Source organism: Pteropus vampyrus, unplaced genomic scaffold, assembly GCF_000151845.1.
Source record: "Pteropus vampyrus isolate Shadow unplaced genomic scaffold, Pvam_2.0 Scaffold166, whole genome shotgun sequence".
NCBI classification, from domain to species: domain Eukaryota; kingdom Metazoa; phylum Chordata; class Mammalia; order Chiroptera; family Pteropodidae; genus Pteropus; species Pteropus vampyrus.
In genome coordinates, this window is record NW_011888947.1 from 378,720 (window position 1) to 398,758 (window position 20,039).

The window sequence follows — 20,039 nt, forward strand, 5'->3', positions numbered from 1 at the left end:
AGGCGCTGGGTGGTGAACCTAACCTCCTGGGCCCAGCTCTTGTCCCGTACCAGCATTCCGAGTTCACAGTGACGGGATGAGATCTCACAGAATTCCAGGGCTCCAAGGAGCACAGATTGCAGAGTCCCGAGAAACCAGCGTGCCTGGTAACTGCAGTAAAGGAAGAGCTCATGTTTTCTCTGTACCCTTTACAGAAGAGCCTGGCCTGGCCACAGCTGCCTTGATGCCTGGCTTTGTTGAAGGTGTTACCAGAATTGCTAGGAGCAGTGCTGAATCCGGGCTTATATTCTCATTCTTCCCTTATCTGCATCTACATTGATCACATTGTAATGTAGTTCTCTTTGTGAGCCATCTGTATTTCCTTAGAAACAGCTCTGAGTTTTAGCTTGCTGGAATGGAACTATGGTATTTACTACTAAAAGGGAGTGCTCTTTCTAGGTCTAGTTGACATAGAAACAGTGGAGCTGTTAAGAGGAAGGACGGGGAAAGCCTTTATATTGCTCTTCAATAAACCAGGCTCACCCATCTTTGGAGCCTGATTTCTGCATGTCAGTGATACTGGTATGTGGTTGTCACATTTACCACTGCACTTCACTGCCGTGTCAAAGGTCAGTGCTGCACTCCTAACTCTGTGTGGAAGAGACAGACGGTATGTCTGCTTATAAATTATTTACGAGAAGAAACCTAGGAGTGTGACAGATTGAAAATAGAGTTAGTTGGCTTCATTCTTCTGGGGTGCGCATGCCTGATTGCCAGGCTGTGTGCTCCATATTGCAGGGTGCCTTCTCTCCACTGTTAAGACAGCAAACCAGAGTTTCTCAGCCTCCGTGGAGCAGGCAGCTGCATTGTGGAATTCAGTAGTGGCACAAAGTGTCTTTAGGTCCTGGGACCTTCATCGGAGAGGAGCCTCCTTCCCTGGAGGATGTGCTCGGTTGTTTGATGATGACCTCTTAGGAGAACTGTGCCAGACTGTGGAGGCCTGATTTGATGGGCTTCAGGCCTGGAGTGGAACTAACGATGTAAAGAGTTCACTGTGCAGGTGGAAAGTGTAAATAGAGTCCCCACGCCTGGCTGACCTGCTGGAGAAGGACTCTAACAATCTGGATGAAATGAGAAGCAGAACGAGCCTCGGCCTGCATTACTGATAACTGGCTTCAGTTCCCTTCCTCTCACTTGCTTTGGGACAGCTTCGTTATCTTAGGCACAGCAGTCAAGAAATTATTTTCATATTAAAATTGATGTCATTATATACATGTTGAAATGTAGTCATTTTTCTCCTTAATTTAAAGAGTATTTAGGCCCAGAGCATGCAATCTGTGTTGTCTTGCTTTGTGTCAATTATTTTTTTCAGAGCTCAGTTTTATTTATTTGCTTGTTTGTTCATTGTTAGTGAATTGATTCTTGATATTGTCATAGCATTTTTATCAGCCTTGGCTGCATAGTCCATCATTTGAGTGAGGGACAGTGAAGTTCCTCGTTAAAGAATATGTACAATCTAATAGCTACTCAACGAGGCCTGGTGTTGACAATGGCACTTCTGTGGGGTGCTCCTACCATGACATTCTAAGCTTTTTTCGACATGCATGTTTTTTCTTGGCCTTTATATTTTTCTGTTTCTGTAACATGTGTTGAGTGTTTGTTCCGAGGAGGCAGGCAGGCATTATTGATGCATGGTCACTCGGGTAATGCCCTTAGAACAGTTTTCTGTGGCCACTGTCCCCTCAGCCAGCCAAAGACAACTGCCCTTGCCTCAGCGTGCGACTCCAGCTGCCTTCCGGTGCTGTCAGCTCAATTATGTTTACGCTAGCATTTGAGGCATCTGTCCTAAATCAGAAATTGTCCATGATAAACATGTCTCTCATTACTTGAGTGCTTATTGTAATTAAACTGTGAGAACTTTTTTAAAGGTATAGTGTAGAACCTATTAAAAACTAATTTGAAACTACAAAGATAAAATTCAGTTGCCATTCTTAACCCCTTAATTTTAGTCTAGGTAGACGTCTAGGACAGGGAAAACATTATGTGCTTTATTTTTTGTCTAAATCACCATTTTTCAAAAAAGAACCAGTTGTCTCTGGTCCTTTTTGGATGAGATGAGCTGAGAGACCGGCAGAATATTGCTTTGAGCTGTTCCCATCAGTGGCCGGGGTGTGATGGCTGCATTTCCCCAGAATCCATGGTCTCTGAGGTCCACGTGGGAGTGTTTGTCCAACTAGAAAGGTAGATTCTGTTGATTACAGATCTGGAAGTTGGGAAATGCATGGTCTGTTCCTAGTTCTGCCTTTTATTTTGTCAGGAGATTTTAAATGACCAGCTTAATTCTTTTGTTTCTGCTGCTCAGCAAAGTTTACTTACTGCTGTTTCACATATTTATGGTTATGGGATGATTTATGTTTGAGGCTTGTTCAGTTTTTAAAGCCCATGATGGGATGCAAAAAATCATAAATAGTATGCATGAGGTATTATTTGATGACAGATGTCCATTTCTCTGTCTTTGTTGTCTCCCACCCTTGTTCATCTTGGGCTCTGAGCTCCAGCCTTCCTAAAATGCTTGGTGCCTTGACCACCCCCACACCACAGCCCTTCCTCCCACCCTGCCCCAGGTGTTGTCTTTAAGATAATCAAGGAGAATGCACATCTGGCATAGCACCTTCTCTTGGAGTTAGTTATCTACAACCTGCCGTGCACAGGAAATGCATATCTCGGGCAGGACTTCCTGTCAGTTAGTGAACCAGGAGACACACGAGATGGACAGATATGACTATATAAAATATTACAGTTTTTGTATGGGAAATGATGCCACAGGAAAGTTGAGAATAGTGACAGGCGGGGAGAAAGTACCAACAGTGTAGTGAGCTTGTGTTCAAAATAACCTGTAAGGAAATAAGCAATGAGCGGCTTGACAGAAAACCGAGCAAAGGACATAAAGAGGCAGTCACAAATAAACACGAAAAAATGGAGTCCTATTCATTGTTGGTGAGGGTTGGGAAAACAGGGACTTGTGCTGGTCAGAATGTTGGCAACCTCTGTCATTCTATCATAATTTTAAATGTGCATACCCTTTGACCCCAGTTCACTTTTAGGAATATACCTTAAAGAAATACTTGCTCTCATTTCGTATCGAAAAGCTTGTACAAAAATTTATACAAAGATATGATGCGGAACAGCACATGCCTGAGAAAAAAAGACTGTGTATGTACATGCATGTGTACTTGCAAAGTGGGCCAGAGAAGCCAGTGCTTCCATGCGTACACGCATGCACATGTGCAAACTCTCCCTCCCTCCCTCCCTCTCTCTCTCTCTCTCTCTCTCTCTCTCTCTCACACACACACACACACACACACACACACACACACACAGAGAAAAGTCTGATTATTTTCGGGTTTTCTTCTGATTCATCGATCTTTTGTTTGTGCTTATTTTAAGTATCACTCTATTTTAGTCATTATGGCTTTATTGTATGTTTTGATAGCTGGAGGGTTTTTCCCATTTACTTAAAAAATTTCTTTGTCATGCACTTATTTTTTTTATGAGCTTCAGAATCAGTTTTTCAAGTTCTATTTTTAAATATTCCAATGAGATTTTGATCAGATTGCTTTCATTTATAGATTGCATTTAGGAGAATGGACATTTTTCTCATCCTCACTTTTCCCAATCAGGAACATTGTACTTATTTTCATTTTGTTAGGTTCATTTTTCTTACTCCTTTAGAAAAGTTCAAAATAGCCTAAAAGTAGACTTGCAAAGTAAAAGGGTGCATGTGTTCCTAAAGCCTTTCACTTCGTGCCCTGTTCTCCCTTGTCTCGGCAACCACACACTTCGTGTGTGGGGGCCTATTTCCCGGCACTCCTCCAGGGCACAGCATTCTTGTTTGGGTGCTGGGCTTACTCATTCAGTGGCCACTTCACAGTGTAGCAGGTACTAGACTTCAGGCCAACTGCCCCATGGAATAAGCAGTTTTTCTGGCCTTATCTGCACTCGGAATGAACACTTTTATTAAAACAGTCAAGATTTCCCAGCAGGAGTGGCTAGGAGACTCATCTGCCTGGAGAGATGGCTTAGCGCACAGAGAATACATTCTCTATTACTCTGTTAGTGATTCTGGACCTTCCTGCACCAAGAGCTTTTAAAATGCACATTCTTGCCTTCATCCAAATATCAAGACTGATTCATAGCACGTTTTAGATGGGACTCAGGAATCTGCAATTTACATTAACCCCTCCCAGCCCCATCAGCGACCCTGGTCCAGGAGGCCCTGCACCACAGCTGGAGGCCTTGGTTACTGGTGGGTCTCATGCTGATTTTGAGCATTGTTCACTGATCTGAAAATGTCTGTTGCCCTTTCAGAAGTAAGGAAACGCATGTAAAATGCCTCTTAGATCCTTAACAATTCAAATCATGTAGGTATTAACTTTTGTAGTTTTACTGATTATTGCAGAATGAAAGCATCACCCACCTGTTATTCAGCAGGGCTGTGCAGGCTTTATTGACGAGGCCCAATATAACTGTGGAAAAGTGCAGGTAGACTAATTATTAAAGTCAGTCTATTGATATCGTGGGCTAGGTTACAGCATGTGGAATTTTTACTTAGAGCTGCTGCTGCTTGTAATTGGACTTGGTTATTAGCACACTGACGTAATGGCTGCTATTGAAAGAAGACTACCACTGGCAGTTTATTCTTTGTAATTTTTCCTTATTGATCTGAAAGAAAAGGTAAGGAGATTCAGCCAAAATGACTGATTTTCTGTTTCTAGGCGGATCTGCTGAGACTGAGAGAATCCCCATGATATGGAGCTCGTATCACTTGAAAAGTACAGGAGGAGTTTACAAGGAACTGAATTTATTTTGTTAGCAGGATTTGGCCTGGCCTTCTGCATTCATTTTTTAATAAATATTTTTCACTCCTGTGAGGACAGTTTTACAGTTGAGAGACCAAGAGTGAGAAAGGTTACATATTAGTAAAGCCCAACGAAGCATCTGTATTGAGTCCCTTTCTTGGCTTTTAAACAGGTTTTTCTCATGGGAAGGCAGGATGTATTCCTTCCTGCTAGCTGGCGACTTTTGATTTATATGATATGTATTTTTTCACTTCTGATGTTCTGATTCGAGTTAGTTTTCTGATGTAGCAAGTGTGTCCAGCCCATCCTTGCATGCGCTTGTCTGAAGAAACAACAGCAAGAAAAGCAGGGCCTGCCCTGGAGTAGTTAAGTAAGAGCTGTTCTGAGGTCAGGTTGTACGAGCTCACAGACAGGTCACTGAATGGCTCCTTGAACAAGCGGTGCCTTAGAGTTCCCGTGTTTAGCAGCAGTGCTGCACTGGACGCTGAGTGTGGAGACAAGAGCGCAGGCTCCGAGTCCCGTCCTCCTTGTGCCTTTTCCTGCCAGTGGAAGCTGAGTGACCTCAGCAGGTCCTGCCACTACCCCGAGTGCTGTCACAGTGCCTGTGTGTGGGTGTAACGGGGACCAAATGCAGCCATCAGCACCCAGCACCCAGGCAGCACCCTGTAGGCCGGAGAACCTCTGCATCCACCGCCTACTCAGAGGACGGCCTCTCCAGATGCTGCTGATAGCCCCAAAGGGACCAAATGCCAGTTTGGTTTTTGTAAAAGTGCTTTTTAAAAAAGTTTTAATAAAGTAAACTTTAATAAAGTAAAATATGTAAAGAAAAGCACACAGTCGTATGCAGCTTGATGAATTTTACAAAGTAAACGTACCTGTGTGCTCTGGTCTAGGAATCAGCACTGTTAGCCTCGCAGAAGCCCCGTGTGCCCACCCCTAAGTACAGATTAGGTTTACTAGGCTTGAACATCATGTAAATGGACTCTTACAGAATATACTCTCGTGTCTGGCTTTTTTCACAGAACATTATTTGTGAGATTCATCTATGTTGCATATGGTAATAGTTTGTTCATTTTGGTGCTATATAACATTCCATTATAGAAATTTGCCACTGGTTTAACTGGTAGTGGGCATTGGAAAGTTACCAGTTTCCGGTTATTACAAATGGTGCTGCTGTCAGTATTCTTTTATGCATCTTGTGGTGAACATGTATATGCGTTTCCATTAAGTGTATGTCTAAGAGTAGAATGAGGTTGTAGGGTGACCCGCGTTCACTTGTAGCATGCCCTGGCAAGCTGTTTTCCACACTGGTGCTGCTGATTTTCAGAACTATGAGCCAGGCCAGTGCTTGACATTTTCAGTTTATTTTGTTTTTGCCATTTTGGTGGTGTTTCTGTAGCACATTTGACAACAAATAGACACTTGGTAATCTTTTATTGTCTTCATTTATGCACATTCTTCAGCCTGGCAGCATTTACTTGACATCATAACAGTTTGAAAATGAGAGGAAAAATCATAGGGTTACTAACATCAAGAAGACCAAAGCTTAAATGAAGAGTTATTGTTGGCTTCCTTATTTTATGTTGGATGTATATGACTAGCTTTAAAAGATAGTTTGAGATACCTTCAGTCTCTCTTCAGTGGGAGGTGCCTGCAAAATGCCCTGATTTTTGAAAAAAAAAATGATTCGGCAACAGAGATTCTATATACTAACTTTTTATTTTTATAAAATATACACTCTCCTCTTCCCTGACTACATTTCCTCTAGAGGATAAAGAAGAAAAGCGGGTGGGTGTGTTTTAAATGTGTGCACCTATGTGAGTTTGAGGGGAGTTAAACACCAAAGACAGCATCTGCCTACTTACTCTGTCACTCACAGTACAGAAGCTTTTACCATGTTTCACAGTGGAGGACCTGCAGACGGGCTAGGGAGAGGAAATAGATTGAAAGAATTACCTTTTTCCTCCTATTTAAACAAATGAGCGGATGATAATTGAAAGTATATCTGTGATTATCACCAAAAGCAACCTCGAAATAGTGAAACTCTAGAAAGGCTAGTGTTTTAGCCTGCTCAGACTGCTCTGACAATACCGTAGACTGGGGGGCTTAAACAACAGACATTGAAATTGATTTCTCCCAGTCTTGGAGGCTAGAAGTTTCAAGATTAAGGTGCCAGCGGATTCAGTGTCTGGCGAGGGCCCCTTTTCTGCTTCATAGACAGCTGTCTTCTTGCTGTGCCCTCACATGGCTTTTCCTTGCTCATGGAGAGAGTTCTCTCTTCTTGTTATGAAGGCAATGATCTCCTTGGTGTCTCCTGCAGCGTCTTCTGCTGCTTTCAGAGCTGAGACTGGAGTGTGCCCCTGCGAGTCATGGCTACTAGGGCTGTGTTTGTGCTGAAGGACGATGGCCTCAGGCAGAGTACCATCTATTCTGAGCAGAAGGGAAATGGGTCAGTCGTGGTCTTGGGATCCATCACAGGATTGACTGAAGACGAGCATGGATTCCACGTTCTTCTGTTTGGAGATAATATACAAGGCTGTACCAGTTCAGGTCCTCACTTTAATCCTCTATCCAAAACACATCATGGGCCAAAGAATCAAGAGAGGCATGTTGGAAACCTGGGCAGTGTGGCTGCTGGCAAAGATGGCGTGGCTAATGTATCTGTTGAAGATTCTTTGATTGTACTCTCAGGAGACCATTCCATCATTGGACACACAATGGTGGTCCATGAAGAACCAGATGACTTTGGGCAAAGGTGGAAATGATGAAAGTAAAAAGACGGGAAATGCTGGAAGTCATTTGGCTTGTGTAATTGGGAATGCCCAATAAACATTCCCTAGGACGAAGCCTGAATCCTAGTAATTCATCTATTATCTTGCTAGTTGGAGAAATTTAACTTCATAAACATTAAACACTGTAACCTTAAAACACTGTTAACCTTAAAAAAAATAAATAAAGGCACTAATTCCATCATGGGGGCCCCACCCTCATGACCTTATCTGAACTTAACCACCCCCGAAGGTCCCACCTCCAAATGCCATCACAAGGAGGGCTAGGGCTTTAGTATATGAATTTTGGGGGTGGGGAGGGCACAAGACATTCAGCCCGTTACAGTTAGCATCTGGTGTTTGCAAAGATCTTTCCTTTGACAAAGGTTGGTGTATCAGTGAGGGTCTAATCAGGAGGACATGGAGATTGGTCACACCTGTGGTAGAGAAAGCCAAACCAGTGGGGACAATGAGAAGCCATATCCCACTGCTAGGCTGCGGGGGTGGTGGTATCTGGAGCTGGAGGAGATGCTGAGGTTTCTGAGAAAGTGCTGAGGTGAGGTGGCAAAGGGATCATGCCCTGGTTCCTTCTCTCCTCCCCACACCCCCAGTCTCCCTCTGGTGGGACTTCTCTCGCCTCCCCACATCCCCAGTCTCCCACTGGTGCTTCTCGCTCTGGTGGGACGTCTCTGTGATAGTGAGCAGAGCCAGGAGTTGTGGGAGAGGAGCTGCCTGCGTAGTGAGTGCTCAGGTGCTTTTATCCCCTTCTCCAGCCAGGTCTGCTCTTCCAATTCAGATTACCAGTCAAGGGTTTGGTTAGGCCAGCTTGTCACACTTAAAAGCCGGCATTTCTATAGGTGAACTCCACTTTCTTCCCTTACCTCCTGGAGGAGTTGTAGTTGGGCAAGGGAAGAAAGATTTTGGCACCCCTCTCTCCATTTATTTTTAAAACTGGTGCCATCCTAGCTAGTCATCTGTGACTTGCAAACCACAAACAGAGGGAGGCCAGGCTACTTATAGAACTCAGCTATTTTCAGACGTTGTTCACATAGCACAAAAATCACCCTTTCGAAATGTATAATTTCATGGTTTTTAGCATATTCAGAGTTGTACAACCATCACTGCTAATTAAATTTAGAGTGTTTCCATCACTCCCAAAAGACTCCATTCCCAGTGCCACTCATCCCACATTCCTCCTTCCCCCTAGTCCTTGGTTATCTCTAATATGCTTTTTATCTCTTAAATTTGCTTATTGTAGATATTTCACATAACTGGAATCCTACAATACCTGTTCTTTCATGACTGGCTTACACTTAGTGTAACGTTTTTAAGGTTCATCCATTCTGTAGCATGTGTCAGAATTCAATCCTTTTTTATGGCCGAATAGTATTCCACTGTTTGGGTGTACCACATTTTGTTTATTCATTCATTAACTGATGGGCATTTGGGTTGTGTACACGTTTCTGCTCTTGAGAGTAATGCCACTATGAAAATTTGTGTATAACTAATATGTTTTTTATGTATCGAAGCACTTAGTAGGTGATCAATAAATATTGGTTGAATGAAAAGTAATATACATAAATGTATAAGAGTGTATGTGCATGCACACTTGCATGCAAACAGTTTTCTCTTGCTTTAGAGAAGGAGCCAGTGTTTGGTCTTCAGTTAAACCCACTTAGTGTATGTATCTTAAAGCTGTGTCTGAGAAAGGTTGACATCCTAGAAAAGAATCTTAGCAAAATGATTCAGAGTTATTTTTATAATCCTGTTGAGAAGGGCAATAACAAGTTAGGTGAAATCAGACCATGCCCCATAATTGTAAAGTATGTGAATCTTGGGGTGTGAAACGTGTGTATGGAAGTGGAAACACATGTGCTCTGTTCTGTGGTTTCTACAGCGAAGTGGTTGGGCTCATGGTCTGAGGCTCTCTGGACTTCACAGTGAGGCAGGTTTTATTAACAGCCATGTAGCAACCGCTAATGGAGCCAGGAACCCCTAGAAGTGGGAGCAGAAGCTTGTGTGGACCCCCTGCTCCTTCACTGCTGATTGACGACTGCCTTGATATGCTTGTGCACAAGGAGGGAGGACCAGCACATAGAGAGAATGTGACTGATTTGTAGGAAAATCAAGGGGTACAGCAAAGGATGTGTGAAATTGAAGACTGCTAGTTGGATAAGTGGTCAGTTTTTTGGCCCATAGACTTCTGTAGCGAGAGACCTCTGACTTGATTTGGTATAGTTTAGTGTCTTAATTGGTGGTTGAAAGTGTGGGTTCTGGGACCAGAGAGCCTCTTTTTCAATTCCGGCACTGTCATCTATTAGCTTTGTATGTTTTTTGATTTCTAAGTCTTGATTTTCTCATCTGTAAAATGGGATTAAAGATATCTGCACCATGTCGTTGTGAGGAATAAATGCACAGAGCATAGCATAGAATAAACATTCCACAAATGGTAGTTTTCTTATTAATAGTAATACTTAAAAATAAAACAAGGTCACAGTCTGATAGGTTTGATAGACTGCCTGAATTTTAGAGACTGCTACTAGTTCTTCCATACGATGTGATAAATTATACTTACTAAGCTCCAAATTTGTTTGATTGATTTAATACTTGGAAAAGTGAGGCCAAATGCCAAAGGCACACTGGATTGAAATGGGAGATACTCTTGCACATGGTTGCTGCTTGGGCCGAGCTGTAACCATTCATGGAGGAGAGGCGTTTTCTGATCTGAGGATGAACCACTAGACGCAGTTCCCTGTTGGATTGGCCGGTGTGACCTTGACTCTTAGGGATTACAAGAGGAATCGATCTTTTGTTCAGTAGATGTCTCAGTGCCGCCTGTTATGGCATGGTACTATGGCATATAATTTTGTAAGGTGTAAACTTTGAAACTTCAGAGAAACATTTGCATACTGAGTGCTTAACACTGTTTGTGCCCTAAGTCTGGGGAGTTATTTGATGTTTGTGCATTTTCTGTAAATGTCACCACAGTGGCCCGTTAGAAGGGGCCTGGGTGGCACTGAGTGGCAGCTTGCTCTGTTGGAATGCCATTCTGCACATAACTCAGGCGCACGGAAAGTACTCACTCCCACAACATGACACATGTATTTTTGTGCTGTGTATAGGTCTGGCTGAGTATGGCATGGTAATTTTTTATGACTCCATATTTAGGAGTGACGGCAGTTGAAAAGTGCCTTTTCGAGATTTAAATATAAACAGGTTTTTTTTGGGTGGCTATAGTTTTCTAAAGGGGTATGTGGAGTCTTTTTATAGGAACTTTTTCCCTTTTTGGTTACAAAACAGTGGTATTTGCTGCCACAAAAAGTAAATTGATTCCTTCGTGGCTGGCTCACTGGAGGACAAAACCACATTGGATTAGTGGGCAGAAAGCCAACAGGAGGCCCTTAACCTGGTGCATTTCAGCACAGGGAACCACTTAAAGGTGACAGCTTGCTGATGCTGCTTCCGTAGGTCATTGGACTAACATTGGTACCATTCCAACTCTCCTGCATAACTTTTCAATTTTGAAGTGACTGTACTAGTTTAGTTGTTAGATGAAAACCAATTCCCCAGATGCACTTCTAAAGTATTAGAACATTTCTCAAAAGGGGAGTTTGTGTCTTGCCACGCACTTGTGTTTTCCTTCTCATCAGCTTCTCTAGTGTGCAGTTGTACTGTGCGGCCCATCTCCTCGGCTGGATGCCGTTTCCATCCAGCACAGAATGGATGGAAATTTGTGCTGTCTGCTTCAGCCTGTGAGTGGGGCCAGCTCTGGGGAGAACCCTGCTTCTACCACGCAGAGTGCCAGTTGAGGTCATTGCCTAGTGACCTGCAGGTGGTGATGTCATGGCATACTCAGACTCTCCTGAGCCTTGTCCAGTTGGTATTTTTATCATGAATTTGGATAAGAAAATATGCTTACTAAATTTGTGTGAGAGAAAATAAGTTGGTTGACAAATTGAGCATCTAAAATTATCCTTATGGACCAAATCTAGCAATAAGTGTTGAGATGGGATAAATTTTCCTTGTAGATTGCATATAAATAAAGGTGTAAAAGAGAAGGATTTAGGAACTGTAATCTTGTTAGGCATCGACACATGATGAGGCCACCCAGGAGCCAGTGCCTAAAGTTCAGTTAACACGTTAAAAGGAACATTAATAAACTGGGGACATTAGAGGAGAGAGACTGTATGATCAAGCATTTGCAAAAGGGTGAGAAGAAAAAATTCAGTCTGGATTAGAATAAGGGAAGATCCTAGGGGGCCTCAGAAATGTGTGATAAACTGTTCATCTGAAATCTGCTGAAGGGGGGCTGTTTGGATTGGGCAACTCAAACTTCCTTCTTACTGTGAAATTCTGCAGGCAGATGTTTTGTCTAGGGCACAGTTCTGGTTTGGGGGGAAGTTGTATATAATGATGTGTTCTGTAACTGTGGTTCAGGCTGTAACAATCCTTTGCAGCCTGTGGTTGTTGAGGTCTTTGGGTAGGGGTGTGCTGGACTTGACAGTGGGATTCTGTAAGTGGGAGAACCAGAGGTATGGGGGTCAGGGGGTTGAGTCCTAGGTAGGAAGAATCTAGGGAGTGTGCCTAGATGACCATGGCAGCTCTTTTATCATCAGGTTGTTTTCTTCTTATTGAGTTTTAAGAGTTGTTTGCATAATTTGGATAATAGTCCTTTATCAAATGTCTTCTGCAAATATTTTCTCCTATGCTGCGGCTTCTCTTCTAATTCGCTTGCAGAGCAGAATTATCTTTTTGCAGAGCGGAAGACTTAAATTTTAATAAAATCAATCCAGCTTATCAATTGTTTTACATTTTACATTCTGTGATCCATTTTGAGTAAATTTGTGTGATGACTGTATGGTCTGTGTCTAGGTTCATTCTTTTGCATATGAATGTCCAGTCTGTCCAGCACCATTTGTCGAAGGCACAATTTTTGCTTCTTTGTCAAAAATCATCCGACTGTATTTATGGGGGTCTATTTTCGTGCTGTCTGTTCTGTTCTATTGATCTATTTGTTTATTCTTTCACCAACACCACACGGTCTCGATTACGGTAGCTTTATAGTAAGTCTTGAGCTCAGATAGCATTAGTCCTTGCACTTTGTTCTTCTCCTTTAATATTGTATTGGCTATTCTGGGTCTTTTGCCTCTCCATATAAACTTTAGAATCAGTATGTTGATAGCCATAAAGTAGTTTGCTGGGATTTTGATGGGAGTTACATTGAATTTATAAATCAAGTTTGGAAGAACTGACATTTTGACAATAATGTCTTCCTATCTATGAATATAGACCATCCCCCATTTATTAGTTCTTTGATTTTGTTCTTTGGAATTTTGTACTTTTCCCCATAGAGATCTTGTACACATTTTGTTAGATTTATACTTGTTTTTATTTTTAGGGTGCTAATGTAAATAGTATTGTTTTAATTTCAAATTTCACTTGTTCATTGTTGGAAAACAGTTGACTTCTGTAAATTGACCTACAGCTTTGCAGGTTTTCTTGTCATTTCTTTTGGATTTTCTACATAAATGATCATGTCATTTGCTAATAAAGGCAGTTCTACATCTTCCTTCCCAATATGTATAACTTTTATTTGCTTTTCTTGCTTTATTGCATCAGCAAGGACTTTCAACATGGTGTTGAAAAGGAGTGGTGAGAAGGGGACATCCTTGCCTTGTACCTGATCTTAATGGGAAAGCCTTGAGTTTCTCATTAAGTGTGGTATTAGCTGTAGGTTTTCTTGTAGATCTTTATCAAGTTCAGAAGGTTCCCCTCTATTTTTAGTTTATTAAGAGAGTTTTTATCATGAATGGGTATTAGATTTTGTCAAATGCTTTTTCTGAATCTATTGATATGATGTTGTAATTTTTCTGTTGATGTGATGGATTACGTTAATTGATTTTTGAGTGTTGAACCAGACTTGGTATACCCTGTATAAATCCCACTTAGTCACATTTTTATACTTTTTGGATTCAATTTGTTAGTATTTTGTTAAGGATTTTTGCCTCTGTGTTCATGAAAGATACTGGTCTGTAGTCTTCTTACGATGTCTTTGTCTGATTTTGGTATTATACTCTATGCTCGATAGAGGATAGAAGCTATCTTCTGGAAGAGATTATAGAGAATCGTTGTAATTTCTTCCTAAAATGTTCAGTAGAATTCACCAACAAACCCATCTGGGTGAGCCTAGTGCTTTCCGTTTTGGAAGGTTATTAATTATTGATTCAGTTTCTTTAATTAAGGATATAGACCTATTCAGATTGTGTATTTCTTCTTATGTGAGTTTTGACAAATTATGTCTTTTGAGGAATCGGTCCATTTCCTCTGCATAATCAAATTTGTAGGCGTAGAGTTCATAGTATTCCTTTATTGTCCTTTTAATTTCTATGGATCTGTAGTGATGTTTCCACTTTCATTTCTAATATTAGTCATTTGTGTCCTCTTTTTTATTAGCTTGACTAGAGGCTTATCAGTTTTATCTATCTTTTCGAAGAACCCGCTTTTGGTTTTGTTGATTTTCTCTATTGATTTCCAGTTTTCAGTTTCATTAATTTCTGCTCTAATTCTTATTATTTATTTAGTCTGCTTACTTTGGGTTTAATTTCCTCATTTTTTTTCCCAGTTCCCTGAGGTGGAAATTTAGATCGTTGATTTTACGTCTTTCTTCATTTATAATATGCACATTCAGTTCTTTAAATTTCCATCTAAGTATTGCCTCCCCTGCATCCCACAAATTTTGATAAGTTGTATTTTCATTTAGTTAAAAATATTTTAAAATTTCTTTTTTGACCTATGTGTTTTTTAGAAGTATGTTGTTTCATCTCTATGTAGTTTAGGATTTTTTAGTTCTCTTTCTGTTACTGATTTCTAGTTAATTCTATTGTGGTCTGAAAACAGACATTGTGTGATTTTTATTCTTTTAAATTCGTTGTATATGCTTTTTGACCCAGAATATGGTCTGTCTTGGTGACTTTTTTTTTTAATGTGAGCTTGAAAAAATGTATATTCTGCTGTTGGTAGATGAAGTAGTCTATAGATGTCAATTATATCCAATTGACTGAAGATGTTGTTGAGTTCAACTCTTGTCATTACTGATTTCTGCCTGCTGTATCTGTCTATTTTTGAGAAAGGGGCATTGATTTCTCCAACTATGATAGTGAATTTATCTATTTCTCCTTGCTAGTCTATTAGTTTTTGCCTTACATAGTTGTTAGGTGCATACATCTTAAGAAATGTTATGTCTTTTCAAAGAATTGACTCCTTTATAATTAGGTAATGCCTTTTAAAAATTCCTGATAACTTTCTGTGCTTTGAAGTCTGCTCTGTCTGAAATGAATTTAGCTATTCTTACTTTCCTTTGATTAGTGTTAGCACGATATATTTACTTCTAATCTACATGTATCCTTAAAGTGGGTTTCTTGTAGACAACATATAGTTGGCTCTTGTGTTTCAATCCACTCTAGCAATCTCTGGCTTTTAATTGGTGCATTTAGACTTGACATTCAAAGTGATTATTGATATAGTTTGATTAATTTCTACCATAGTCATTACTGTTTTTGTTGCCCTTGATCTTTGTTCCTGTGTTTGTCTTTCACTCTTTTTTTTGCCTTTCGAGGTTTTAATTGAACATTTTATATGCTTCTATTTTCTGTTCTTTCTTAGCATATCAGTTATACTTCTTTTTTTAGTGGTTGCCCTAGAGTTTGCAATGTACGTTTACAACTAATCCAAATTTACTTTCAAATAACACTATACCACTTCATGAGTAATGTGAATACCTTATAATAACAAAATAATCCTAGTTCCTTACCCATTTCTTGTATTATTTTTGTCATTCATTTCACTTATATATAAACATATGTGTGTACGTATGTGTATAAAAGCTTACGTAATAAAATACATTGTTGCTCTTATTTTAAACAAACTTATCTGTTTCATCAATTAAGAAAAATGAAAGTTTTTATTTTACCTTTTTCAGTGTTCTTTATGTGATCTGAGTTTCTGCTCTATATGATTTTCCTTTTCTCTAAGGACTTCTTTTAACATTTACAAGGCATGTCTGCAGTCATGCATTGTTAATGATGGGATATGTTCGGAGAAGTATGTCATTAGGCGATTTTTGTTATTGTATAAACATTATAGAGAGCACTATATAAACCTAGATGGTACAGCCTACAACATAACCTAGGCTATGTGGTATAGCCTATTGCTCCTAGGCTACAGACCTGTACAGCATGTCACTCTACTGAATACTGTAGGCAATTGAAACACAATGGAATTTGTGTACATTGAAAAGATACAGTAAAAATACAATGTAAAAGATAAAAAACGGTATACCTGTATAGGGCACTTAACATGAATGGAGCTTAAAGGACTAGAAGTTTCTTTGGGTGAGTCAGTGAGTAAGTGGTGAGTGAATGTGAAGGCCTAGGACATTATCGTACACTACTGTAGACTTGTAAACACTATACACTTAGGCTACACTAAATTTATTAAAAAAATTTCTTCAGTAATAAATCAGCATTAGTTTACTGTAACTTTTACTTTATAAACTTAAATTTTAACTTTTTGACCCTTTCGTGGTAACAGTTGGCTTAAAACACAAATACATTGTACAGCTGTATAAATTTTTATCTATTTAAAAAATTTTTTTAACTTTTTAAACTTTATTAAAAACTAAGACACAAACACACACATTAGCTTAGGCCTACACTGAGTCAAGATCATTAATATCACTGCTTTCCACCTCTGCATCTTGTCCCACTGCAAGGTCTTCAGGGACAATACATGCATGTCATCTCCTATGATATGCTGTCTTCTGGAATACCTGCTGAAGCACCTGCTGGAGGCTCTTCTTTTCAGAAATGTGTTCCTAGTAGTTTGCTAGGTTTGTTTCTTACTTTCATTATAGATTTGGTTATAAGGAAATAACACATCATAAATATATCTCTCTATTAACGAAAACCTTTTAGTATTAGAGTCCATGTTTTCAAACTTGAAGGAGTTTGTTGAGGTCTGCAAAAGTTTCTGTTTAAATTGAATAGTGCTCACTGTTTACAAAACAGAAATTGACCTAAAAAGTGGTCTTTTTTTTTTTTTTTTTACTTTTAGATCACCAGGGGGTCCTTCAGGTCGAAGCGGACATCGGATGGTAGCCTGGAAGAGACAATTAATCCTTTTCGGTGGCTTTCATGAGAGTACAAGGTTGGTGCCAATAGCAGGAAGATCTTTCTTTCCTGGAGCAGTAGGGATTGGACTTTTTATGGGAAGAACCATTCTGAATACACGTGGAAAATTTTGCCCATCTCCTAAAACCAGGACCAGCTTCGTGGGCATGCAGCTCAAGTAGCCATACAGGGCCCCGAACTCAGGAGGGCCTGAGCTTGGTTTAATGTTCTGCTGTCACTGTCTTGAAATTCTTAATTATTGAACAGGCCATTTTTATTATGCACTGAGCCCTGCAGATGATGTGGCCGGCCCTATCTAACACAGGATTCTCAAACTTGAACCTGGTGCAGAATCCCCTTGGAAGGATTATTAAAACTCTGGTGGCTGAGCTGCATCTCAGGTTTCTGACTCAGCAGGTCTGGGGTGGAGCCTTAGAATCTGCATTTCTGCAAGTTTGCAGGTGACGATGACTCTGTAGGCCAGGGGACTCCACTTTGAAAGACACTAGGCTAGAATGAAAAATTCCTCGTGCTGAGGGAACGCAGCAATAGTTCGCATTCTGCAGTGGTGTATGAAGAGGGGTCTCCAGTTCTCCTGTGTCACAGTTACAAAGCTACAAGCCACAATGGGTTTCCAGGCTAGCCCAGCAGGGTCCCTGATTTTTTTAAGTCTGTCATCTGTACAGATACTCTCTTGAGGGTCCTTAGTTTGGTCCAGATAAACAAGATATATGGTGAACAGGTTAGTAATATTTCTGTGCCATCATACTACATAACATTTTGGGTAAAACATCTAGACTATTGTAACGCCTGATAAAGGCCATTTTTGCAGTGCTTTTCTTCTGACCTTGACTGTGTCAAAGATGGATGTCTTTCTCTCTAAGTGCCTCATTTTCCATTCTCCTCTCTCCTCTAAAAAATAACATAGTTATCAATTTATAATTGTGGTGGCCCCACTCACATTTTTGTCACATTATGGATCCATTTGCACAGATTTTTTTCTGATAATTACTGGTTCATAAAAACAAATCCTCACGCACATGTGAAGGAGGAGGCATTTGGAGAGGGAGGAGTAGTGAGTGCTGTGTTTGTTTCCCATTCCCCCATTTTAGATTGTGATATTTGAGATATTGTGTAGCTTTGGCTCAATTAAAGCTTGAGTTTTCATGAATAAAGAATATTTTTATTGATAAAAGGGGATATAAATTCTTACATACTTTTAGAGGGGATTTTAAAAGTATAATTCAAATTAAACAAGGAACGATTTTGTATCCTTAAAGGTGTAACTTGGGTGCAATAATGCTTTAATTTTATGTCTTGTCATCCAGTTGATCAAGTGGTTTTTACACCTTCTCTTAAAGACCAAGCTATTGATAGAGCAGGTTATTATCTCAAATTAAAGATGAAAAACCAGGATAACTCATAAGTAGTAGAACTTGTCCTCAACCATAGGTTGCCGATTTTCAGTTGGTCCCATGTTTTATTCTTCTGTCCCCATCCCGACTCTCTGCTCCTGGTCCACCCTCATGATGTGCAGGTGTTTGGTTGGTTGTTTCTGTTTTGGATAAGAGAGCCTGGGCTATTTTTAAAATGTATACCTAAGGAGTTTTGTCACAGACATGGGGATTCATAAGTTCGTCAGTATATTAATTCAGCACCTACTGTGTGCAGCACAAGGTGTAAGATCAACACAGCCTCTCCTGGCACTCACAGGTTATAAAGTGAATCAAGTTTTACAATGGTTATAATATGCAGCCATCTCAAATCAGAACTATTTCAAAGCTCTTGTCATCTGTTATCCTGTTTAAAAAATGATTGTTTATGAAGTATTTTAAACATACAGAAACAAACAGAAAAAAACGAAGATAACATATGTGTAGTCACCATCTGTATGAAACAAATAAGTTTGACTTTTAAAAACCAAATAATAGTAGCTATTTTATGTGCAGAATAAAATTATTCTACTGAAAATATGCAGTGAAATCTGAGGAAACAGTGGAATGCAGTGAAGTCCGTTAAAAACCATGAGCATTCCCATTCCTCAGTTCAAAAGTACAAAATCCTGCTCTCGCAGAAGGGTGCATTTGGTCATGGTGCCAGTCAGAAAGTTCACATTGTTTATTTTTCACAAGACGACTTGTTTTGTTTCACAACGCCGTCCTTTGCACAGCATTCGAGAGTGTAGGTGAGCCGACCAGTCTTGCACAGTGATCCTTCTGCTGTGGAGCCCTAGGCTGGGATTTTTAGAACGCAGTGTAAAAAAAATAAATCCCTTTACACTGGGCGGAGCTACTTGCTACTTCCATGGTTTTGTTTGTTTGTTTGTTTTGTTTTTTTTCTTTTAAAAATCATTTCTACTCTTCGTTTTGGATAGCATCTGTTAATCTTTTGTTGTAATTCTGACCCTCGGTCTCTCAGCATGGCCTGTGGCCATCCATAGAATGGGGACATCAGAATACAGCATTTTCTCTGTGACTCGGGCAGAGCTGCTGCTCTCCCTGTACATGGGGCTCCCTTCTCAAAGCTTCTTCTGCATTTTGAGTCCTTTGTCACTTAAGTTCCAGGAGCATTAAGTAGGGCAGGGCTGTAGGGCCTCCTGGAACACCTCAACCATATTCTCTTTGCTGTTGCCTGTGCTAATGGAGTCAAAGGATTTGCTTCTGGCATCTTTCAGTTTCAGGATTTCTTGGCCCCATCTTGCCACCCAGTCCAGGGTCTTTTCACAGCCCTGGCCAAGTTGTAAATATCTCCATCCTGAGTATTCACCTAGATCTATAATTCATTGTTGAGCTTAAAATTACACATACAGTAACATAATGTAATTATGTGCAAGATTGTGATTATAAACAATGTCGGGAAATACAGTATAACTCTGATTAAAAAGGCTTTTAGATCCAGGCAAATTGCTGTGCTTCTAATGAGCTAGCATTATTTCTGTTTTCAAATGCAAACTCACATATGCTCCAGTCCTGTTATGTGAATTTAAACTTTAATTGACCTGATAACTTAATAACAATGGTGGAAAACTTACCTTTAATTTAAATCAGTTTCGCTTTTTAACATCACTGTCTTTTTGTTTGTGTGACTTTGTTATAATTAGAGATTACATCTATTACAATGACGTGTATGCCTTTAACCTGGACACATTCACGTGGAGCAAGCTGTCCCCGTTAGGGACTGGGCCCACACCCAGATCGGGCTGCCAAATGTCCGTCACTCCCCAGGGCAGCATCGTCATCTACGGGGGCTACTCAAAACAGGTAAGA

At 40.2% G+C, this 20,039-nt stretch overlaps 2 protein-coding genes across 3 annotated transcripts in view; both read left to right on the forward strand.

The window, feature by feature from the left end:
• Nucleotides 1-20,039, forward strand: part of KLHDC4 (kelch domain containing 4) — a 46,252-nt gene that overhangs the window by 14,443 nt on the left and 11,770 nt on the right. For both annotated transcript variants that reach the window (XM_023536654.1, XM_023536655.1), the window contains 2 exons: nucleotides 16,718-16,810; nucleotides 19,874-20,033. In XM_023536654.1, the coding sequence (XP_023392422.1) occupies nucleotides 16,718-16,810; nucleotides 19,874-20,033 (253 nt within the window). The remainder of the gene's footprint in view (nucleotides 1-16,717; nucleotides 16,811-19,873; nucleotides 20,034-20,039) is intronic.
• Nucleotides 244-7,680, forward strand: LOC111745811 (superoxide dismutase [Cu-Zn]-like). The gene has a single exon (XM_023536656.1). The coding sequence runs from the start codon at nucleotides 7,208-7,210 to the stop codon at nucleotides 7,601-7,603; it is 396 nt and encodes a 131-aa protein (XP_023392424.1). The 5' UTR covers nucleotides 244-7,207; the 3' UTR covers nucleotides 7,604-7,680.

Coding starts and splice junctions, on each gene's coding strand:
- LOC111745811 (XM_023536656.1), top strand. CDS start 7,208: ATGGCTACTAGGGCTGTGTTTGTGCTGAAGGACGATGGCCTCAGGCAG.